We start from the raw sequence: 25498 nt of genomic DNA, 5'->3' as shown, positions 1-25498 counted from the left end.
TCTTATCTTATCTTATCCTAAATATGAATCCCATTTAAAGGGGCTTTTGTCTGCAATGCAATGTAAATGTTGCCAGCATGCTTTTCTGCACCATCCTGTTCGACCTTCAGCTTTTCTTTCTCACACAGGCTCAGCAGTGTACAACACGTCTCTGACTCCTCGCAAACATGGACACCCCACAAACACCCTGCCAGGTCAGCCGCTTAAAAAAACCCTTTAAGATTATTGTGTCTTTAAGTGGTTTTAATTTTAGTGAAGTGACCATCCTGCAGTGGAGAAAAATGCTGGCAAGAGAGAGCAGGCTGGTTTGATTTATGGCTGCTGGGAAGTGATGTGGTGGTAAACAACGCTGTATAATCTTCCATCAACCACAAATATAATCTTGGTATGGTGCAGTGGTGGAAAAAGTTTTCAGATATCTTACTTAAGTAAAAGTAATAATACCACACTGTGAAATTACTCCACTACAAGTAAAAGTCCTGCATTCAAAACTTAAGAAAAAGTACAAAAGTATCAGCATCAAAATGTACTTAAAGTATCAAAAGTAAAAGTACTCATTATGCAGAATGGATCCAGTCAGATAGGTATACTAAATATATTATTAGATTATTATTAGATAAGCAGCATTATAATTTGGAAAGATAGAGCTCATTTTAACTGCTTAATATACTGTTATGATGTTTAATGTATATCAATGCAGAATCATTTTAAATTGATTGTGTTTTTCATGTTGAACCTAAAAGTAATTAAAGCTGGCAGCTAATTGTAGTGGAGTGAAAAGTACAATATTTGCCTCAAAAATGTGCAATAGTATCAGCATCAAAATGTACTTAAAGTATCAAAAAAAAAAAGGTATTCGCTATGCAGAATAGACCCACTCAGATTGTTCAAAATCTAGTATTGTATTATTATTTTTGATGCATTTCTGTAAACTTTAATTTACTGTTGTCAAGATAGGGCTAATATTAACTACTTAATATACTTTTATGTGGTTTAATTAATAAAAATGCGTAATAACTTTAAATGTATTATGTTTTTTATGTTAAATCTTAACCTGAAAAGCAACTAAAGCTGTCAGCTAAATGTAGTGGAATAAAAAGTATGAGTAGAAGTATAAAGTTACATAAAATGGAAATACTTACTTAAGTAAAAGTACAAAGTGTTAAAAAAATGTACTGAAAATATCAAAAGTAAAAGTACTTGTAATGTAGAACGACCCCACATGAATGTTATAAAGTATATTTTCCAAATAAATTATTGATTATTGATGCATTTATATAAGCAGCATTTTAATGTTGCCAAAGTAGGGCTCATTTTAACTACCTGTTATTAATTTAAAATATGTCTAATCACTTTAAACTACTTTGTTTTTAATGTTTTCAACCTGAAAAATGACTCAAGCTGGTGGGTAACTCAAAACTTACTTCAGTAAAAGTACAAAGTGTTAAAAAAATGTACTGAAAATATCAAAAGTAAAAGTACTCGTAATGCAGAACGGCCCCACTTGAATGTTATACAGTACATTTTCCAAATAAATTATTGATTTAATATTATTAATGCATAATTATCGAAGTGGCATTTGAATGTTTTCAAGGTACAGCTCATTTGAACTACTTATATAGTTTAATGTATAACAATGCATAATACTTTTTAATTGATCATGTTTTTCATGTTAAATATTCACCCTAAAAGGAATTTAGGCTAAATGTAGTGGAGTAAGAAGTACAAAATTTGCCTCTAAATGTAGTGGAGTAGAAGTATAATGTAAAATGGAAATACTTAAGTAAAGTACGAGTACCTCAAAATTGCACTTAAGTACAGTACTTGAGTAAATGTACTTAGTTACATTCCACCACTGGTATGGTGTCATACATCTTACTATGATCTATAGTGATTTATTTTAGGATAAATGTGAGTAATTGATGATATTCAGTGGTTAACTCCAGTGTTTTCTGGTTAAACAGTGCCCCCTGCTGGAAGCTTCTGAAACGACTGATCACTTCATCACATAAATGTCACTTCTTGCTGTAGCTGTAATGACACATGAAGGGGGATTATGCCATGAGAATATAATCATTACGGGATGTACTGTAATAGGAAACTGAGCCCAGTTGGATTAAATCAGATGCAGCTCAAATCTCAACTCTCATCTGTTCTTGTTAGGAGATGATCCGACTCATAAAGTGGATGACAGCAACACCAGGATCCTGATTGGCTGCTTGGTGGCAATCATCGCCATCCTATTGGCTATTATCGTGATCATCCTGTGGAGGCAGGTCTGGCAGAAGATGCTGGAGAAGGTGAGATGAGACATTTTTATAAGATGAGACAAATCAGTAAGTGGTAGGTTTTGGGATTTTATTGTTTTTATGTGACAGCTTTATGAGCTGAAATAGACTACAGTCCCATGACAGTCCACTTAGAGCAGGCAGGCAACGATGTCAGCAGCCTGTAGTATACAGGTACATCTCAAAAAATTAGAATATCATGAAAAAGTTCAATATTTTTTGTCAGTTATTTCAGAAAGTGAAACTCGTATATTATATAGATTCATTACACATAGAGTGAAATATTTCAAGCCTGTATTTCTTGTCATTTTGATGATTCTGGCTTAGAGATAATGAAAATGCAGGTTTCAATGTCTTAATTATTTAGTATATCAATGTAATGACTTGATATCGCAAAATAATGACTTATTTATCTCAAAATAATCACTTAATATCTCAAAATCTTGAAATAATGGCCTAATATCTTTTTAAGAAATGACTTTATATCTCAAACTAATGAAAACATTCTTAAAATAATGATTTAGTACCTCAAAATAGTGAGTAATTTTGTCAAAAATAATGACTTTTTATCTCAAAATAATGAGAATCTTTCTCAAAATAGAGAGAAACTCTCAAAATAATGATTCATCTATGAAATAATGACTAAGTGTCTCAAAGTAATGACTTGGTATCGCAAAAATAATGACTTATTTATCTCCAAATAATCACTTAATATCTCAAAATCTTAAAATAATGGCCTAATATGTTTTTTTTAAATGACTTTATATCTCAAAATAATGAGAAACGTTCTTAAAAATATTGATTTAGTACCTCAAAAATAATGAGTAACTTTTTCAAAAATAATGACTTTTTATCTCAAAATCATGAGAAACTTTCTAAAAATAATGATTTAGTACCTAGAATAATGAGAAATGAAAAAAAAATACTTTTTATGTCAAAGTAATGAATTTTTTTAAATCTCAAAATAATGACAAACATTCTTAAAATAATGATTTAGTACCTCAAAATAATGATTTAGTACCTCAAAATAATGACTTAATATCTCGAAATAATGAGAAATTTTCTCAAAATAATGATTTATCCCAAAATAATGAATGAAATAATGAGAAACTTTCTCAAAATAGAGAGAAACTCTCAAAATAATGATTCATCTTTGAAATAATGACTCAGTGTATCAAAGTAACGACTTAATATCGCCAAATAATTAAAAAACATCCTCAAAATAATGACTTATCTCAAAATAAAGAGAAACTTTCTCAAAATATTGGTGTAATTTCTCAAAATGCAACACTTTGAAAAAAGTTTCCTATTATGCTGTGATACAAAGTCATGTATTTCCTTTTCCTCAGTCACTTTTCCTTCACAGATTATTTGACCTAAACTCACTCTTCCTTCTTCAGGCCTCTCGTCGCCTGCTGGATGACGAGCTGACGGCTCGCCTGGCGGTCCAGACGCAGGCCTTCTCCTCCCACCACTCCTCCCTGTCCAGCGAGAGCGGCTCCACCTCCAACTCCACCTACGAGAGGATCTTCCCCCTCTGCTCCGACTACCAGGAGCCGTCACGCCTCATCCGGAAACTCCCCGAGTTCGCCCAGTCCACCGAACACCTGGGTAAGACACACACAGTGGTGGAATGTAACTAAATACATTTACTCAAGTACTGTTCTTAAGTACAATTTTGAGGTACTTGTGCTTTACTTTTTTATTTATTTAAGCACATAGCAGTATAATAGTACACAAAATGACGACAAGGAGACAAAAAAGAGCTACAAAGACTCAGAAAATAACCAATAAAACTCAAAATAACTACAAAAAAACAAAATGACCACAAAACAGTCGTAGAACGTTACTAAGTACTGTACTTAGGTACAATTTTGAGGTATTTGTACTTTACTTGAGCATTTCCATTTTAAGTCACTTTATACTTCTGCTCCACTACATGTTGAGGCAAATATTGCACTTTTTACTCCACTACATTTAGCTGACAGCTTTAGTTACTTTTCACATCAATATTTAACATAAAAAACATGATCAATTAAAAGTGATTAGACATTTTTTAACAGTATATTTAGTGATTAAAATGATCCCTACCTTTACAAATAAATTACAATTAAAGTACTTGAATAAATGCATCTATACAAATAATCTAATAATATATTTAGAATATATAAAACAACCTGAGTGGGGCCTTTCTGCATAAGGATTACTTTTACTTTAAGTACATTTTGATGCTGATACTTTTGTACTTTTGCTGAAGTACGTTTTGAATGCAGGACTTTTACTTGTTATGTCACAGTGTGGTATTAGTACTTTTACTTAAGTAATGGACCTGAGTACTTCTTCCATCACTGGATAGCTCACAATGCAATAAACACTGCAGAGGTGTGCTGTAGCTGCAGCTGCTCTAGTGTGTGTATGTGTGTGTGTGTGCTCCACATCAGGACCCAGCACCTCCTCCTGCAGAGCTCTTGCAACCAGCGGTTCAGACGGCGCCCCCCACTACGCCGAGGCCGACATCATCAGCCTGCAGGAGTCCTCAGACAGCAGCACCTACTCCATCACGGCCGTCAACATGAATCTCTTCGCCGGCACCGACTCGTCCATGAGAGAATTCCCCAGACAGAAGCTTACCTTCAAGGAGAAACTGGGAGAGGGCCAGTTCGGAGAAGTATATTCACTTTTGTAGCTCTAATGTTTGTTGGCACTGATTTTTCTCTCTCCCTCTTGACCAAAGTGATGTTGATGTATCTTTATAGCTCTCTCAGAGATTGAATGACATTATCGCCGTGTGGTAAAAGTGTGAAATGCATCCAGTCGATGCTGACAAATAGGAAACACTTAGCGGTATTAAACAGATGGTTTTCAAGTGGTGCCAAGTGGATGATGGACTGACAAAGTGCTTTTTCTAACAGGTGCACTTGTGCGAGGCAGAGGGCATGCAGGACTTTTTGGACGAGGATTTGTCTATAGAGGGAAACAATGAGTCACCTCTGCTGGTTGCTGTGAAAACACTGAGGGAAGATGCCAACAAGAATGCGAGGTAAGAACAGGTGTAATGCAGCACGTAGTAAGTCTCCAGCTCGTTTGTTTTTATTATTCAGACATCCAGCATTCAGGAGGTAAATTACAATTGTCAAAATAATCTCAAAATAATGAGAAACATTCTCAAAAATATTGATTTAGTACCTCAAAATAATGAACTTTCTCAAAATAATGACTTTTTATCTCAAAATGATGAGAAACTTTCTCAAAATAATGATTAAGTACGTAAAACAATGAGTAACTTTTGCAAAATAATGACTTAATATCTCAAAATAATGAGAAGATTTTCTCAAAATAATGAGAAATATTCTCAAAATAATGACTTTTTATCTAAAAATTATGAGAAACTTTCTCAAAATAATGAGAAATGTTCTCAAAATAATTACTTTTTATCTCAAAATTATGAGAAACTTTCTCAAAATAATGACTAAGTACCTAAAATAATGAGTAACTTTTGCAAAATAATGACTTAATATCTCAAAATAATGAAAAGATTTTCTCAAAATATTGAGAAATGTTCTCAAAATAATGACTTAATATCTCAAAATAATGAGAAATGTTCTCAAAATAATAACAACAAGAATGCGAGGTAAGAACAGGTGTAGTGCAGCACATAGTAAGTCTCCAGCTGGTTTGTTTTTATTATTCAGACATCCAGCATTCAGGCGGTAAATTACAATTGTCAAAATAATCTCAAAATAATGAGAAACGTTCTCAAAAATATTGATTTAGTACCTCAAAATAATGAACTTTCTCAAAATAATGACTTTTTATCTCAAAATGATGAGAAACTTTCTCAAAATAATGATTAAGTACCTAAAATAATGAGTAACTTTTGCAAAATAATGAATTAATATCTCAAAATAATGAGAAGATTTTCTCAAAATAATGAGAAATATTCTCAAAATAATGACTTTTTATCTAAAAATTATGAGAAACTTTCTCAAAATTATGAGAAACTTTCTCAAAATTATGAGAAACTTTCTCAAAATAATGAGAAATGTTCTCAAAATAATTACTTTTTATCTCAAAATTATGAGAAACTTTCTCAAAATAATGATTAAGTACCTAAAATAATGAGTAACTTTTGCAAAATAATGACTTAATATCTCAAAATAATGAGAAATGTTCTCAAAATAATAACAACAAGAATGCGAGGTAAGAACAGGTGTAGTGCAGCACATAGTAAGTCTCCAGCTGGTTTGTTTTTATTATTCAGACATCCAGCATTCAGGCGGTAAATTACAATTGTCAAAATAATCTCAAAATAATGAGAAACGTTCTCAAAAATATTGATTTAGTACCTCAAAATAATGAACTTTCTCAAAATAATGACTTTTTATCTCAAAATGATGAGAAACTTTCTCAAAATAATGATTAAGTACCTAAAATAATGAGTAACTTTTGCAAAATAATGAATTAATATCTCAAAATAATGAGAAGATTTTCTCAAAATAATGAGAAATATTCTCAAAACAATGACTTTTTATCTAAAAATTATGAGAAACTTTCTCAAAATTATGAGAAACTTTCTCAAAATTATGAGAAACTTTCTCAAAATAATGAGAAATGTTCTCAAAATAATTACTTTTTATCTCAAAATTATGAGAAACTTTCTCAAAATAATGATTAAGTACCTAAAATAATGAGTAACTTTTGCAAAATAATGACTTAATATCTCAAAATAATGAGAAATGTTCTCAAAATAATAACAACAAGAATGCAAGGTAAGAACAGGTGTAGTGCAGCACATAGTAAGTCTCCAGCTGGTTTGTTTTTATTATTCAGACATCCAGCATTCAGGCGGTAAATTACAATTGTCAAAATAATCTCAAAATAATGAGAAACGTTCTCAAAAATATTGATTTAGTACCTCAAAATAATGAACTTTCTCAAAATAATGACTTTTTATCTCAAAATGATGAGAAACTTTCTCAAAATAATGATTAAGTACCTAAAATAATGAGTAACTTTTGCAAAATAATGAATTAATATCTCAAAATAATGAGAAGATTTTCTCAAAATAATGAGAAATATTCTCAAAATAATGACTTTTTATCTAAAAATTATGAGAAACTTTCTCAAAATTATGAGAAACTTTCTCAAAATTATGAGAAACTTTCTCAAAATAATGAGAAATGTTCTCAAAATAATTACTTTTTATCTCAAAATTATGAGAAACTTTCTCAAAATAATGATTAAGTACCTAAAATAATGAGTAACTTTTGCAAAATAATGACTTAATATCTCAAAATAATGAGAAATGTTCTCAAAATAATAACAACAAGAATGCAAGGTAAGAACAGGTGTAGTGCAGCACATAGTAAGTCTCCAGCTGGTTTGTTTTTATTATTCAGACATCCAGCATTCAGGCGGTAAATTACAATTGTTCGCTCCAGGAACGACTTCCTGAAGGAGATCCGGATCATGTCTCGCCTGAGGGACCCCAATATCGTCCGTCTGCTGGCGGTGTGTGTGGACACGGACCCGCTGTGTATGATCACTGAGTACATGGAGAACGGAGACCTGAACCAGTTCCTCTGCAATCTGAGACTGAAAGAAGCTGCTGATGAAGACAAGAAGGAGCAGGAGGAGAAGGAGGAGAAGAGTATGGTCAGGTAGGCTATGTGTTAGATTATTTTGGTTTATAATATTTTGAAGCAACTACAGAATGTCACGTAAAACAGGTACAATTCCAGGGGCCCCCTGGACTTTAGCTGTAAAATGACAAGGGGTGACCACAAAGACACACAAAATGAGAACAAAGAGACACAATATAACTACAGAGATGCAAAATGAACACAAAGACACACAAAATGACGACAAGGAGACACAAAAGAGCTACAAAGACTATTATATAAATACAATATAAATACTTCTACGCCACAACAAGTTGAAGCAAATATTGTACTTTTTACTCCACTACATTTAGTTGACAGCTTTAGTTACTTTTCACATCAATATTTAACATAAAAACACGATCAATTTAAAGTGATTTTTTTTATTTATTTAAGCACATAGCAGTATAATAGTACACAAAATGACAACAAGGAGACACAAAAGAGCTACAAAGACTCAGACATTAACCAATAAAACTCAAAATAACCACAAAAACACAAAAGGACCACTAAGCAGTTGTAGAAAGTAACTAAGTACATTTACTCAAGTACTGTACTTAAGTACAATTTTAAGGTATTTGTACTTTACTTGAGTATTTTTATTTTATGTAACTTTATACTTCTGCTCCACTACAATAAGCTGACAACTTTAGTTACTTTTCAGGTTGAGATTTAACATAAAAAACATGATCAGTTGAAAGTGATTTTTAAAAATGTATTTAAGCACATAGCAGTATATTAAGTAGTTTAATTGAGCCGTACCTTGAGAAAATGCAAACGCTGCTTAGATAAATGCATCCATAATAATATATTTAGAATATATAACAATCTGAGTGGTCCCATGCTGCATAACGAGTACTTTTACTTTTGACACTTTAAGTACATTTTGATGCTGATTCTTTTGTACTTTTACTTCAGTAAGTTTTGAATGCAGGACTTTTAATTGTAGTGGAGTAATTTCACAGTGTGGTATTAGTACTTTTACTTAAGTAAGGGATCTGAATACTTTTTCCACTACTGCCACAAAGACACACAAAATAACTCCAGAGATGCAAATTAAGGGGAAAAAAAGACTACAAAAAGACAAAAATGCCTCAAAGAGAGACAAAATAACTACAGAAAGAGGCAAAACAACCACAGACCAAACAAAACTACAAAAAACACAACTACAAAGTGACACAAAACCACAATTAGAAGCTCAAAAGTTCAAAAGCTCCTAAGTCAGAGAGGTGGTGGGGCCTTTGTGGGTCCATTGTCTCATAATCTGTCCATGTGAAAAAGTACACTATACCGTACTTTTGACTTGTAATGTCTGTCTTTGCTGTCTCCTCTGCTGCAGCTACAGTAAACTTATCGGCATGGCCGTGCAGATCGCGTCCGGTATGAAGTACTTGTCCTCTCTCAACTTTGTCCACCGTGATCTGGCGACACGCAACTGCCTGGTGGGGAAGAACTTCACCATAAAGATCGCTGACTTCGGCATGAGTCGGAACCTGTACAGAGGGGACTACTACAGGATCCAAGGCCGCGCCGTCCTGCCCATTCGCTGGATGTCCTGGGAGAGCATCCTTCTGGTGAGTGCTGTGAGGAGCTGGGGACATAAGTAGATAGATAGATAGATTGATAGATAGATGGATGGATGGATGGATGGATGGATGGATGGATGGATGGATGGATGGATAGATAGATAGATAGATAGATAGATAGATAGATAGATAGATAGATAGATAGATAGATAGATAGATAGATAGATAGATAGATAGATACGTAGATAGATACGTAGATAGATAGATAGATACGTAGATAGATACGTAGATAGATACGTAGATAGATAGATAGATAGATAGATAGATACGTAGATAGATAGATAGATAGATAGATAGATAGATAGATAGATAGATAGATAGATAGATAGATAGATAGATGGATAGATACGTAGATAGATAGATAGATAGATAGATAGATAGATACGTAGATAGATAGATAGATAGATAGATAGATAGATAGATAGATAGATAGATAGATAGATAGATAGATAGATAGATAGATAGATACGTAGATAGATAGATAGATAGATACGTAGATAGATAGATAGATAGATAGATAGATAGATAGATAGATAGATAGATAGATAGATAGATAGATAGATAGATAGATAGATAGATAGATACCCAAGAAGTTAAGCAGCTTGATTTTTACAGTAAGTATGTATATCAGACTTTTTTTGACAGATTTTTATTCATAATTCTATGGAGGAATTCCACGGTGATCCAAATTTTTTGCTTTGTTTTGTTTCCAAATCTCTCCTGTGATTTTAGAATGTAAGACATTTTGCAAGAATACTCATTCTAAGTTCCTTTAGTTCCTAAAAACAAAATATGTTTTGCTTTTGTTCTTCGGTCTTTTGTTGTTGTTTTTTTAAATTTATTTTCAGGATCATTCAAGTGTTTGTTATTGAAATAATCCTTTTAGCCACAAGTTGAAGTGTACCAATTTTCCTTGGGAGGGGGGGCAAAACTTTTTTCACTTGCTCACAAGTTCATAAGTACATTTTAGTTGAAAAAAAAATTGAAATGTACTTTTTCCCTCAAAGGATTCAGAAATATAAAGACAACAATTTGGCTTCACTAAGATAAGATATGATTTCATTTATCCCGCAGTGGGGGAATTTAGTTGTCACAGCAGCTCAAGATACAGACACATAGATATAACAGAAGACAGAAATGGGAATATAAAAAATAAGACATACACATACATTATATACACATTATTTACATACATTTGTACTATTTAACATGATAAAATATATTTTCTCCAATGTGCAATATCTGTAAAATGTAAAGGACTTTCAGAAAAAAAAAATCAACGTTGAACATCAATTAATAAATATATGCAGAGATATACACAGTATAGTATAAGTAGCATATGACATATATAATATAGGAGAAAATACAGAAGGCCTAATATAGGCCTAATGTGGTCGGGTGTAAACAGAGAGTGCAAATAAACCAGTAAAGTGACTTGGTGGAACAAACAGTGCTGTATTATGTGGTGCTGCTGTTGAACAGTCTGAATGCAGCAGGAATGAACGATCTGTGAAGTTTACAGTATCTGTACTGAAGTTGTGTGTTCTCTCAGGGTAAGTTCACCATGGCCAGTGACGTGTGGGCCTTCGGAGTGACCCTGTGGGAGATTCTGACTCTGTGTAAGAAGCAGCCTTACTCCCAGCTCTCTGACGAGCAGGTCATTGAAAACACAGGCGAGTTCTTCAGGGACCAGGGCAAACAGGTGAGCACTGCTGGAAATGGAAATAACTTACTCACTCACAGTCCTTACCTAAACATTAACCTACGATTAAGATCCTATGGTGACACCCTTGTAACAAACACTTTAAATCTCCCATATTCAGCTTTATGCTTCACCTTAACTCATTAAATCCCTAAGAGACACATACTCATCACCCTGGTGTGGTGGTCATGTGACTATGACAATTAGTGACTTCTCCAAAATATGTGTGTGACTAGAAATAGAAATGTGAAAAAGTAGCTAATTTCAAAAAGCTTATTTTTTGTTACGAGGCTAAGTTTAAACCCATTTAACAATTCTAATCCGTTAATAGGGTGTCCTTTACATTCAACTTGTTCTGACCATATTTCCAGAACAAATTAAAGTCACAATTTTGATATATGTTATGGAGATGCAAACAAAAAGGCAAATAGTTATTTGTTTTTATTTATTATTGATTTATTCTTATTTTGTTACTTAAAAACAAATCTGAAAATTAATTTATTGTTAAAGAGCACTATTAATGTCACAATTTTGATAAATGTTGTGGAGATGCAAAGAAAAAGGCAAATTTGTGTTTCTGTAAGCAGAAAATGTGTCTAGTTTTTTATTTTAAAATAAGAAATATCAGAAACAGAAATACCATAAACGCCCAATGTATCGTATGTCACATCACAGATCTTTGACATTTAGGGGAAGTTTTTTTTTTAAAACATCATAAATGTGTTCTATGTGGTCCACTTGGTCTGTGGTATATCCCCCATAATTTTCCTTTGAGGATTACTGGGTCTGGGTTCTTATGGGTTAAACCTAATGTTATGATAAAATGTTATGTTGTGATGTTGTATGTGATGTTGTGTTTTTTCTTAATTGTATCGTAAGTGTTTGTATATGTATTTTATATATTGTACGTGGTTTTTTTTTTTGTATTGTTTTTTTTGTTCGTGTTTTTGTTTGTTTGTTTTTTGTTTCGTAGTTCTCTGCTTTTTTACATCATGGCCAGGGAACTACAGATGAAAACTAGCCTTCTGGCTAACCCTGGCTTTTTAAACCATATACAATCATGTGTTTTATGAAATTGCACTGTCCCCTTTTAAATAAACTACTACTAATACCTACATTGTCTCCCAGGTGTACCTGCCGAAGCCTCTCTGCTGTCCCGACCGAGTCTACAACGATCTGATGCTGAGCTGCTGGAGGAGGAACGCCAAGCAGCGGCCCAGCTTCCAGGAGATCCACACTCAGCTGATGGAGAGCCTGGCGTAGCAGACAGAACGTGTCATTTCTCTCTGCCGTGCACTGCCACATTTGTTCCCTTCAGTCGGGATTTATTTGGAATTAACTCGGAGTTAGAAACAACCAATCAAAAGATTTCCATTTGTTGTAGCTGGCTCATGGTGCTGTAAATAACAAGATATGAGGAGACACTTGAACAGAGCCTTATACTGTAGATACCATACAAATTAGCACTATCCACACGTGTATTCACTCCTCTGTGTATTTATTAATTCCTTTTTATTTCCTATTCTATGTCTATTTATAGAGTGCTCTATAGTAATCTTAGATTTTGAAACTTAATTGTGAATATTGTTTTTATTTCTTTTTCATACTAATTCTATTGCACATTTATTAGAGGATGGCGATACAGTTGCGTGACCTTTTATGAATGTTTTTTATTGTTACTTTTTATTTTAAGGTGAACAAATGAAATAATGAAATGATATTAGTGTGTGAGTGTTGTCCTGATGAGACAGTTGTTTTTACTGAAGCGGTTCATTGTCATGTTTTATAAACATATTTATGTCCTTTTGCAGAAATAAAAGAACTGTATATTGTTGAATAGTAGTAAAGAAAGAACCAAAGTCAAACCAAAGATCTCTGTAAATAAATAAAAATGAGTATGCACTACTGATAGTCACACCTTGCTTTTTCTTTACAATCTAGAGTTGTAAGCAGTTGATGGAAAGTAACTATGTAAATTTGCTCAAGTATTGTTCCTAAATACAGTTTGATGTACCTGTAGTTTACTTTAGTATTTACATTTTATTCAACTTCAACTCCATTATATGTACTAATTATTTTGTAGCTTTATATTATTCAAATAAAATATAAATCAACTAATAACGTCATACATTACCACAAGTTAAGCTAACCAGCATTTAAAAAATATTTCAAAATAGCTAAACCTGTGAAATTACTTATAATACTTTTACCGAAATTAAAATACACTACACAAATCAAATTAATGCGTTTCTCTAGAACTGTCTAATTATGAATTAACCATGCTATTTCATTTCATGATGCAGTGTTTTAATATACAACTACAACAGTTATTATTGACATATCTCACCTTTTAACCATCAGTATCACCAAATATTTCAAAGCATAGCGAATATAATAAGGTTAAACAGCCTGTAATTACATTGAATAACTTAAGTGATATTTAAGACATAAGACGTAAGAGGCATTATAGTTATACAACAACATTTTGTTTGGTAGCTCTCAAGGAGGCCAGCAGCAATAAAATAATACAATAATGATATGCAGCAAGAAGAGACACACACACACACACATATATATATATATATATAGAGAGAGAGAGAGAGAGAGAGACAAGAGAAGTTATATAGAATCCTGAGAATATATATTAAAAGTCTCAGAATATATATTTATATATATTCTCAGGTTTTCATTCCATTTATGTAATAATTTCCTGCCATATATCTATTTATTCATTTTTAAATAAATAATGATTAAAAAAAAGATTTAAACAGGAAGTATTGCACAATAAATATTGGTATTCTGAAGTGTTATGTTATAACGGGCAGATGTAAACAAATGTAGAGCCGTGTGGAAGTCCAAAGAGTCGGCTGTCATTGCTGAGCTGAGCTAATAAATTATAGTTTTTAAATTATACTCTAAATTATTGACTCACTTAAAAGTGCATCTTTACTTTTTCTGAGCGTCACTTTTGATGGTTGCGCGCTTTTACCGTTTTGGCCCTCTTCGCTCCCCGTTGTGTGCGCTGATTGGCCAGCTGTTTGTTGACATCCAATCACACCACGCGTCTGCTAGTGCACATAGGCTGCTGCTGCTCAGCGGTATCGGATGAGGGGCCGCCCCGTCCACAGCCAGCTGATAACCGGGTTTAGACTCTGTCCGGGTCCCGTTTTTACCTCCTGACGCTGCCAGCTCCGGTCCGACATGGAGAGAGTTGTCATTGTAACCGGCGCGAACAGGTGGGTCAATTAAACGTGTCTGTATGTCGTTTTGACGCAGTTTTGTCACGTTACTATGCTACCTGCTAACAGTGGAGATGTGAGTCAGTGTGTTAATTTGGCGACAGAAACACTTCACTGAGGGAGAGCATTCCTCCTGTTGAAAGATTAACGGCTTCAAAATGTGTCATTAACTGACTGTAATGCTTCCAAGCTGTCAGAATGCTTACCAGTTAAATATTCTTTAACCCTCTGGAGTCTCCAAAAGCACCAAAGCATGACTTCTTCATCACATCCAGACTAGAAAACAAAGCAGCGTGGAGCCCTACTGTAAATTTACCTCTAAAGTTCTGGCTGTAAACTCCATGAGGCCAGTTTCAGTTTGATGATGATATACCAAGTAAAACTGGAGACAAGCTCAAATATATTTAATTCAATTCAATTCAACTTTATTTATAGAGCGCATTTCATGCACAAGGCAGACTCAATGTGCTTCACAATACACATAATTACAGTTTAAAACAACAACAACAAAAAACACAGAAAAATCAAACAAATCGATTACAAATTAATTGAAGAGTGCAGGTAGACAAGCCATGCCATATTCACCACATATACACTTACTTACTCACACATGTGCACCCACTCCCACAACCACACATGCACACAATTCAACCAAATGCTGTAGAGAAAAGATAGGTTTTTAATCTGTTTTTAAAAATGGCTACTTATGTGGCAAGTTTAACTGTGTCATTTTTTTAGTATAAAATCATTTATCATTTATCATTTATCATTTATCATTTTTATTTAGTATAAAATGATAGAACTGGATGTAACCCTCTTATATGTTATATTTGCAACCTTTTTTACATTTGAAACATTTAAACTTCTTTATTGAGCAAGATAGTGTTTTGAAAGTAAAAAAAAAAAAAGATTCAAAATCACAGTTTTTTTTATGTTGGACTAAAGGACTAAAAAAGACACAAAATGACACAAAAAAGGACACAAAATGACTAAAAAAAGACACAAAATGACCAAAAAAAGACACATAATAACAAAAAAAGACACAACTAAAGACACAATATGACTAAAAATACACAAAATTACCAAAATTGTTACGCTTAACACACAAGACACATATAAAATAGAGTCCCACCAGAATAAAAACCAGAGTTGGATGACAGGATCACACACAATCACAAGATCACATTTATGTTGGTTTTTCTTTGTTTCTTTTTGGTTTGAAAAAATCTATTATTATTAGGTCATATAGGTGAGGTTGTGCTGAAAAAAAATCAACCAACATGGCATTTAAAAATGTTTAATTGTCTATACAGGCATGAAAAGGATTAAAAAATGGACAAAATAGCCCAAGACTCCATAGAGTTAATGCATTATGTCTTTGTATGTGCAACACACATTCACATAACAAAAATGTACATATACAGTTATGGAAAAAAAATATTAGGCCATTGTTTTCTTCAATTTCTTGTTCATTTTAATGCCTGGTACAACTAAAGGTACATTTGTTTGGACAAATATAATGATAGCAACAAAAATAGCTCATTAGAGTTTATTTTAAGAGCTGATGTCTAGACATTTTCCATGGTTTTCTTGATAATAACCAAAATCTTTATAAAGAAAGAAAGAAAAATGATTATGCACTTCTGGTAGTCACACCTCCATTGTTGTTGTTGTTTTTTTGTTTGTTTTTTTTACAATTTAGAGTTATAAGCAGTGGTGGAAACAAACTATTTATTTAACTAAATGTAACTAAGTGTTATTCTTAAATTCAAGTTGATGTACTTGTGGTTTACTTTAGAATTTCCATTTTATTCTACTTCAACTCCATTAACTGTACAAGTTACATTGCAGCTTGACATATGCGATATTTAAATGAAATGTGTGTGATTTATACAGTGTAATATGGGTTCTTATTATCCATGTGCATTACTAATCTGCCTTTATTATCCTTTCTCCCATTGTTGGTCTAAGATAGTCTTCTGTTTTTACCAGTTAACTCCATAAATCTGTGCGATGATCCTTTTGAAAAGTTTGTTTACATGCCTGTGTTACTGTTTTCAGCGGGATCGGCCTGGCCCTGTGTGAGAGGCTGCTGACTGAGGACAGCCAGCTTCGACTGTGTCTGGCCTGCAGGAACATGCAGCGGGCCGAGGCCGCCCGCTCCGCCCTCCTCACCTCCCACACCAACGCACACGTAGACCTGCTGCACCTGGATGTGGGCTCTGTGTCCTCAGTGCTCACTGCTGCTCAGGAGGTCAAAGCCAGGTACTGATGGATGGATGGATGGATGGATGGATAGATGGATAGATGACTTTATTTTCCTGAAGGCCAATTCGGTTGTCACAGTAGTCCGGTGTTTAAGTACAATAAAATACAATAGAATAAAATACTAAGGTAAAATAAATAAAAACGACAATAGAAAAAACACAGAATAGAACAGAACAAGGACACTTAATAAGTTGGTAGGTAAGGTACAGTGGCAAGATGATGTTAATTATACTGATGATATGATGGTCATAATGTTATAGTGACTAGACAGTATATGATAATAGTACAGTATATAATATGAAATAATAGTAATAATAAGATAAAATAAAATAATATAATAATAATAATAATGCTGAGATACAGTGAGGTCATGACGCTGTTGATATACCTGTCCTCGCCTGAACTATAAATTATGACATGTTTTTTTGTGTGTTTCTCCACAGGTACAACAGAATTGACTTTCTGTATCTGAATGCAGGAATTATGCCCAATCCTCAAGTGGATATCAAAGCTTTTTTCAAGGGTCTGTTCTCCAGGTACAATCCAAAAGCCAATTCTTGACTCACTTTGCCTTAATTTGTGTATTTATCTTTTTCTTTAATTTTGGTTTAAAGATACAGTGCACCCCAAAATCAGAAATTAATTTTCCTCTAACCTGTCGTGCTATTGTTCAATCTAATCTAGATTGAAAAATAGTCTGAGGTACCAAGTGTTGTCTCAAACATAATAATAAGAACTAGATGACACTTTGCCTGTGATGCTTAAAGCTAAGAAAAAACAGTAATGTCTCTCCAGAAATCATAACCCAGTTATTCAATATATTCAGTGGTGGAAAGTAACTAAGTACATTTACTGAAGTGCTGCACTTAAGTAAAATTTTGAGGTACTTGTACTTTACTTGAGTATTTCCACATATTTAACTTTATACTTCTACTCCACTACATTTTAGAGGCAAATATTGTACTTTTTACTCCACTACATTTAGTGCTGTAGCACTTTTCAAGTCAAGATTTAACATAAAAAACATGATCAATTTAAAGTCATGAGACATTTTTAAATTAAACTTCATAACACTGTATTAAGTAGTCAAAATTAGCCTATATCTTTACAAAATTAAAAAGCTTCTTACATAAATGCATCAATACAAAAAATCTAATAATATATTCAGAATATATAAAAAAAAGTCTGAGTGGGTTCATTCTGCATAACTTTTTTACTTTTGATACTTTAAGTATATTTTGATGCTGGTACTTTTGTACTTTTACTTCAGTAAGTTTTGAATGCAGGACTTTTACTTGTAGTGGAGTCATTTCACAGTGTGGCATTAGTACTTTTACTTAAGTAAGAGATCTGAATACTTTTTCCACCACTGAATATAATCCACAGAACTTGTTGTGAGCGGTTTAATTGAGGAAGTATTTTATTTCTACCAAACTACATCCACCAACCGATCACAGCGCAGAAGAAATAGTTCCATACATCTGTTACACACTTTTTTCTGGCTAGCGGGTGCTGTTAAAAAGATTTTTTGGGGTAATTTATTTTATTTTGTGGTGGACTGTCCCTTTAAATCTTGATAGCTGTGTACCAGTGCAACCTGTCTATTGTCCATGCTGTTCTCTTAAAGTGTCCCCTCTCACTGCAGCAATGTCATCAACATGTTTGCAACAGCAGAGGGTCTCTTGACTCAGCAGGACCGCCTCAACTCAGACGGTCTGCAGGAAGTTTTTGCCACCAACCTCTTTGGCCATTTTCTCCTGGTACGCAACAGACTGCACACATACATAAAATCCAGAAGATGATTAAAATCTCTTGAGAAAGTTTTAAAATAATCAAGGCAGTGAATTGATTACCTGACTTATGAAATTAATACAAAAAGTGGTGTCTCTGGTGCAGATCAGGGAGCTGGAGCCTCTGCTGTGTTCGGCGGATCAGACATCCAGGATTGTGTGGACCTCCTCGAGTAACGCCCGCCGCTCTGCCTTCAGCATCGAGGACATGCAGCACAGAAATGGGACGGAGCCCTACAGCTCCTCCAAGTACGCCTCAGACATGCTCAGCCTGTCAATCAACAGACACAACAACAGCCAGGTTTGTCCATCATGCAACCGTTACATTACTGGTACAAGGAAGACTCATTAAACAGTCATTTTGTTCCAAACTAATAGACGTTAAATTAATTGTGCACCCCGCCAGAAAATGTTGATGTATTACCTTCAGTGCAAAAAAATGTTCTTTTCCTTTAGGGGCGTTTCGGCGAGTGAGACCCGCCTCATTCCGGGTATTGCCCGGTAGTGGAAACAGCCCTATTCATACCACACTTCTACATCAATATCAACACACCCAGACCATTTTAGTTGTAATTATGTATTCTGTTGCCAAGCAATAGTCAGAGGTGCAACAGAAGAAGGCCTCTGTGAAACAGTATATAATGGAGCCCTCAGCCATATAGTGGAAAATGACTTCATATGATGGATAATTGACAAAAAAAAATTCAAGCCAAAAGCTTAGATTGAAAAGGTAGTCATATGTTAAACTTAGTTTATGCTAAAATTGGACTAGGATCAAAAATGTATGTTTTAATGAGAGTCAATGGTGCAAAAAATGTCACCAAATGAAGGGTTTTACATGAAACTATTTTTCTACACGGTGAAATATCGCCCTATTATTAGATCCAATATGGACATTTTAAAGGGTGATAGAAAACAGAAATCCTTGCAAAATTTTGTCCCACTAGCATTAGCACAGGCAAAATGATTGAGTATCTTTAATGGAAAAATGCAAAAAATGTACAGAGGGGCACACAAGGGTTAAACTAATGAGCTTTTAAGGGCTTTTATTAAACTTAGACTAATTTATAATCTAGATCTACAGTTTAATGTACCAACTGTAATAAGATTTTCTTTCTGTGAGGATACTGGACATCAGGAGGGACTTAAAACACTTCTCTTCCTAACAGGGGCTGTTCTCCTCTGTAATATGCCCCGGACTGGTGATGACTAATCTGACCTACGGTATCCTCCCCTCCTTCTTCTGGACCCTCATCATGCCCATCATGTGGCTGGTGAGCCGAGCTTTTTATCCTCCCCGTCTCTGTTAAACACAACAGGAGTTGAACTGTCATGTTGTTGAGATATATTTTTATTTCTTGTGCTGAACAGATTAGGATCTTCACCAACACATTCACACTGACGCCGTACAACGGAGCGGAGTCGCTGGTATGTGGTCCAGCTGTCCTGCTGCTGTCCTTATCACAATACTTCACGTCTCTATAATACAGTGGTGAAAAAGTATTCAGATCTTTTAGTTAACCCTTTGGAGTTTGGGGGCTATTTTGTTGGTTTTTGACTCTTTTTCATGCTGCCTGTACATGCAACTTAAATAATGATTACCATGCCATGCTGGTATCATCTTTTTCAGCACAACCTCACCTGATTATTATTATGCCATTTTGACTTACTGGATCAACATTTTGAAACACAATAAAACGACACAAAAACACACCAACAAAAATACCAAAAAACATACAGAACACACACAGAAAACACAAAAAAACTGAAAAAATTATAAAAAATAAAAAAACACATGAACTGAAAAAAACCCCCAGATGAAAACAAAAAAGAATGACAAAAAAACCCACAAAAAAATCACACACAAAAAACAGTAAACACAAAAGATTGCATTAAAAATGTTGGAACACACACTGCAAAATTTGAAAAATCTCAGCAAAAAAAGTAAAATCATGTTACACTTGGTCGTGGTGATTTTTACCTTTGCTGAAAAAGAGTTGACGCACTAAATTGAACATGGAAACATGTTTAATTAAAAAACCAACCATCTTTAAATGTATCATGAGTTAAAAGTAACGAATGCTGGCAGCTTAATGTAGTGAAGTAAAAACTACAATATTTGCATAAAAATGTAGTGAAGTAGAAGTATAAAGTTACATAACATTGTAAAGATAAGGCTCATTTAATTACTTAACCCATTGACGCCTAAAACTTCCTCTGGGCGATTTTAAAATAACCCCCTAAAACCTGAAGTTTTTCTGGAAATTCAAAACAAGTGTTAACGCTTCTACTAAATAATAGATTTTCAGCCTCTGTAGCAGATAGAAATTAAATTCAAAAAGTATTTGAGAGCTTATACAAATACTACAAAACGACGTATCCGCTTTCCAGGCTTCAATGGGTTAATATACAGTTATAAGATTTCATTTTTGAAAGTCTAATCACTTTTAATGTTTCATGTTTTTCATGTTAAATCTTGACCTGAAAAGTAACTAAAGCTAGCAGCTAAATGTAGTGGAGTAAAAAGTACAATATTTGCCTCAAAATGTAGTGGAGCAGAAGTAAAACGTTACATAAAATTGAAATACTCAAGTAGAGTACAAGTACCTCAAAACTGTACTTAAGTACAGTACTTGAGTTAATATACTTAGTTACTTTCCAGCACTGTTATAATGATATAAACACACATTTCTGCTCTGGCTTCTTTTCAGCACTGGTTGTTTCTTCAGAACCCCGAGACTCTAGATCCAAGAGCAAAGTATCACAGTTTGACCTCAGGACTCGGAACAAACTACACCGAGCCTCGACAGGTGAGACACCAGACACTCCTGCTACCACACACGCTATACTGCTCAAGTCTGCTCCATGTGATCCTCAGATAACCTAAATCTTAGTTTGGCAGTCATTAAAATATTCATGAGAGAGACTGGGATCAGTTGAGATGCTTTAAATAGACTGAAAATGAATGTGATCAATCATGAACTCGTATTTTCTGCATGTTTTTGTTCTTGTTTCAGATGGACATCGACGAAGAAATGTCAGAGGCCCTCTATGCAAAACTACTCGAACTTGAGAAAGAAGTCAGAAGGAAACCGAGTGAGGGAAATGCTGACGAGGCAGCTAATGAACAGTAGCTCAGAGAGATTAGAGAGTAGAAGGAAGTCTTTTGTAATGGAAACGGACGATGTGCAGTTTGCGATAAACAACAATAAAAGTGCTCTTATTCTTTTCATTCTCGCCATTAACTTTTGTGTCTTTCTGTCTGTTTTTTATACACGACTACTCACATAGTGGAATTTCAGATCTCTTAATTAAGTAAAAGTACTATTACCACACTGTGAAATTACTCCACTAAAAGTAAAAGTCCTGCATTCAAAACTTACTGAAGTAAAAGTACAAAAGTATCAGCATCAAAATGTACTTGAAGTATGATTATTATTATAGATGCATTTGTGTAAGCAGTATCTTGATTTTGAAAAGATGGGGCTCATTTTAACAACTTAACTTACTTTTATGTGGTTTAATTAAAAAAAAAAAGTCTGATCACTTTAAATGTATCATGTCTTTTATGTTAAATCTCGACCTGAAAAGTAACTAAAGCTGTCAACTAAATATAGTGGAGTTAGAAGTACAATATTTGCCTCTAAATGTTGTGGAGTAGAAGTATAAAGTTACATAAAATGGAAATACTCAAGTAAAGTGTCTCCCCCCTCTGGCAGTGAAAGTAATTACTCAAACATTCATGTCATAGCTCCCCCCTCATACTCCTCAGTGCTGCTCCCATCACTACGGTTTCTTCTCCCTCCCTGCCTGTCAAGGTATTGGGTAATATAGGTAAGACAACCTGGTCTCACAGGAATCCGTGAAATATTCACGGATTCGCTTAACTCAAAATCCGTGGTGGGCCCACGGAATCACTCAAATTTCCGTGAAAGTCGCACGGATTTCGCTCTGATGGGTTTGCGTCCAAGTCAAGTGACTTTCAAGATTGTCAAGATGTCAGAACAGAAAACATGGCGGACAGTTCTGTCATTTTTAGTGAAAAAGTCAATATTTTGACTTAGTTTGTGCATAAAAATGGATTTTGATTACATTTCTAGCGACAAATATATGTTTTATTTTCTAAATATATAAATGTCAGATATCACCCAAACCTGCATCAGGTTGTTGTGTACTGCACTGTTGTCATGGTAACATAAGATAATTAACTAAATTCCAGTCGGTGGAAATATGGTGGTATCCCTCTTTGATAGATGTATGGTTGCTTTTTTGTGAATATCCAGACTAAAATGTTGGAAAATTCTGATAGGATACACAACCCAAATTTTGATGTTTTACCCTCGTCATCCTTCTCTATCCATCTTATTTAAAGTATTTAATTCATTTTTTTCAAAGAGTGGTGGGCCCACGGAATCGCTCAAATTTCCGTGAAAGGCACACGGATTTTGCTCCAATGGGTTTGCGTCCAAGTCAAGTGACTTTCAAGATTGTCAAGATGTCAGAACAGGGAACATGGCGGACAGTTCTCTAATTTTTAAGCGAAAAGTCAATATTTTGACTTAGTTTCTGCATAAAAATGTTTTTTGATTACATTTCTAGCGACAAATATATGTTTTATTTTCTAAATATTCACTCAGTGAATGTACATAATCACTCACTTGCTCGATCTCACCAGAAAAATGTGAAACTGAAACGTTTTGGTTGCTATGGACGCTGCTATCGCCTAGCATAGCTGTGGCCCCACATAGGACTCCCTTGCGATTTCATTTTGTCTGACGGATCAAACCCTCTCCCACTTCATGCGTTGCGTCTATTATTAGGTATTATTAGGTCATATAGGTGCGGTTGTGCTGGAAAAAAATATACCAACATGACATTTAAACATTTTTTAAGTGGTGTTTTCAGGCAGGATGAAAAGGATTCAAAAATGGACGAAATAGCCCAAGACTCCATAGAGTTAAAAAAAATATATATGTATATACACTACTGGTCAAAAGTTTTAGAACACACCAACTTTTCCAGAATTTAATTGAAAATGATGCAGTTTAATGTCTCAGTGTCAAGTTAATGCACATTTGCAACATTTAAAATTCTTTATTGAGCATGATAGTGTTTTGAAAGTAAAAAAAGGATTAATTTTATCAATCACATTTTATGTTGGACTAAAGGACCAAAAAAAGACACAAAATGACAAAAAAAGACACCAAAAGACACACAATGACTTAAAAAAGACACAAAATGACAAAAAAAAGACACAAAATGACTTACAAAGGCATGAAAAGAATTAAAAAATGGACAAAATAGCCCAAGACTCCATAGAGTTAAGTTGTTAACCCATTTCTTGTTCCCTGAAAAAGGCCTTCTTGTATAATTCTGAAATGTACATTATTTTTCAGTTTTTGTTAACCTTTCCTTTTTTTATTTACCTCTGGCAGTTCACCACTTACCTTTGTACCCTTTCAAGCTGTTCATTTGACTTGAACTGCTTGAATTTCAATAAAAAACTGGAAAAATTGGGGTATTCTAAAACTTTTGACCGGTAGTGTATATATATATATATAAGAAAATAAACATGTCCCAGATAACAAGGGACATGCACTTATATAGCGCTTTTCTAAGAATCTTGAAGACAACGCTTATTGTTTTGTGAATGCTATTCCAATATAAACTCAGTTTGGGACATTCCTAGAATAAAGGAAATGAATTGGCTCTACGTGCTGTTCCCTTGCTGTAATGTTGATAGCACCACCTGCTGCACCCTCACCTGATACCTGTATCATGTTCCTCCTTTCCTCCTACAGCAGCCTTCTCACCTTACAAACTGTAATTAGCTGTTTGTTTATGGTTTACTGAGGACCTCAGGCACTACCATCAGCTGTCATCAGTGTCTGCTTTACCACAAGTCATAAATTATGATGCAGCCAGCTGAGAGGAAAGGCGTGCTTACTGCTGAGGTCTTTAATAGGCCGAACTAGTGTATAAATAAATTAAGATTTTCGAAACAGCACGGTGTAATACAACTGGTCCTTCAACTATCTCTTTTGCACGAGCTTTGTTTTACTGATATCCTCTCACTGAGATTTTAAATTTAACTGCTTTGTGGTAGCAAAAAGGCAAGATAAACTGCTTAAGTAGTATTCAGATCCTTTACCGAAGTAAAAATACTAATACAACACTGTAAAATTACTCCACTACAAGTAAAAGTACTGCATTCAAAACTTACTTAAGTAGAAGTACAAAAGTATCAGCATCAAAATGTATTTATAGTATCAAAAGTAAAAGTACTCTTTATGTAGAATGGACCCACTTAGTTTGTTTTATATATTATAAATGTATTATTAGAATATTTTGTACTGATGCATTTATGTAAGCAGTGTTTTAATTTCGTAAAGACAGGGCTCATTTAATTACTTAATATACTGTTATAGGATTTAATAAAAACAAGTCTAATCACTTTAAATTGATCATGTTTTTTGTTAAATTTCGAGCTGTAAAATAACTTAAGCTGGTAGCTAAATGTAGTAGAGTTAAAAGTACAATATTTGAGTAGAAGTATAAACTTACATAAAATTGAAATACTCTAAAGTAAAGTACAAATACCTCAAAATTGTACCTAAGTACAGTACTTGAGTAAATGTACTTAGTTACTTTCTACGACTGCTTTGTGGTCATTTTTTGTTTTTGTAGTTATTTTGGGTTTTATTGGTTATTTTCTGAGTCTTTGTAGCTCTTTTGTGTCTCCTTGTCGTCATTTTGTGTGTCTTTGTGTTCATTTTGCATCTCTGTAGTTATATTGTGTCTCTGCTCATTTGTAAGTATTTGCCTACTGTGTGTGAGGTTCACTTCTGCATTTTCTATTCTGGAAAGTCAGAAACAATTCAACATGTATTATAGATGTAAGAAAAAAAAGACAAAATAAGAGAAAATACACGTTTAAATGTGCATCAGAAGTCCTTATTTTAAAG

At 34.0% G+C, this 25498-nt stretch overlaps 2 protein-coding genes across 2 annotated transcripts in view; both read left to right on the top strand.

Annotated features, from left to right (window-relative positions):
• The window catches only part of LOC131980229 (discoidin domain-containing receptor 2-like), a 31790-nt gene extending 18664 nt beyond the window's left edge, over window positions 1-13126 (top strand). The window contains exons 9-17 of the mRNA XM_059344441.1: window positions 129-194; window positions 2164-2300; window positions 3689-3923; window positions 4754-4956; window positions 5201-5328; window positions 7730-7948; window positions 9288-9522; window positions 11087-11236; window positions 12365-13126. Of these exons, the coding sequence (XP_059200424.1) occupies window positions 129-194; window positions 2164-2300; window positions 3689-3923; window positions 4754-4956; window positions 5201-5328; window positions 7730-7948; window positions 9288-9522; window positions 11087-11236; window positions 12365-12499 (1508 nt within the window). The 3' untranslated portion in view covers window positions 12500-13126. The remainder of the gene's footprint in view (window positions 1-128; window positions 195-2163; window positions 2301-3688; window positions 3924-4753; window positions 4957-5200; window positions 5329-7729; window positions 7949-9287; window positions 9523-11086; window positions 11237-12364) is intronic.
• Window positions 13127-14311: 1185 nt separating this feature from the next.
• On the top strand, window positions 14312-21860 carry LOC131979785 (3-keto-steroid reductase/17-beta-hydroxysteroid dehydrogenase 7-like). The gene is made up of 9 exons (XM_059343806.1): window positions 14312-14472; window positions 16537-16740; window positions 17187-17279; window positions 18389-18503; window positions 18640-18834; window positions 19703-19807; window positions 19905-19961; window positions 21245-21343; window positions 21551-21860. Exons 1-9 carry the CDS (start codon window positions 14438-14440, stop codon window positions 21665-21667), a joined length of 1020 nt encoding a protein of 339 aa, XP_059199789.1. The 5' UTR covers window positions 14312-14437; the 3' UTR covers window positions 21668-21860.
• The last annotated feature ends 3638 nt before the right edge of the window (window positions 21861-25498 follow it).

Source organism: Centropristis striata, chromosome 11, assembly GCF_030273125.1.
Source record: "Centropristis striata isolate RG_2023a ecotype Rhode Island chromosome 11, C.striata_1.0, whole genome shotgun sequence".
Classification (NCBI taxonomy): Eukaryota; Metazoa; Chordata; class Actinopteri; order Perciformes; family Serranidae; genus Centropristis; species Centropristis striata.
This window is presented reverse-complemented; position numbering and strand designations above follow the sequence as displayed.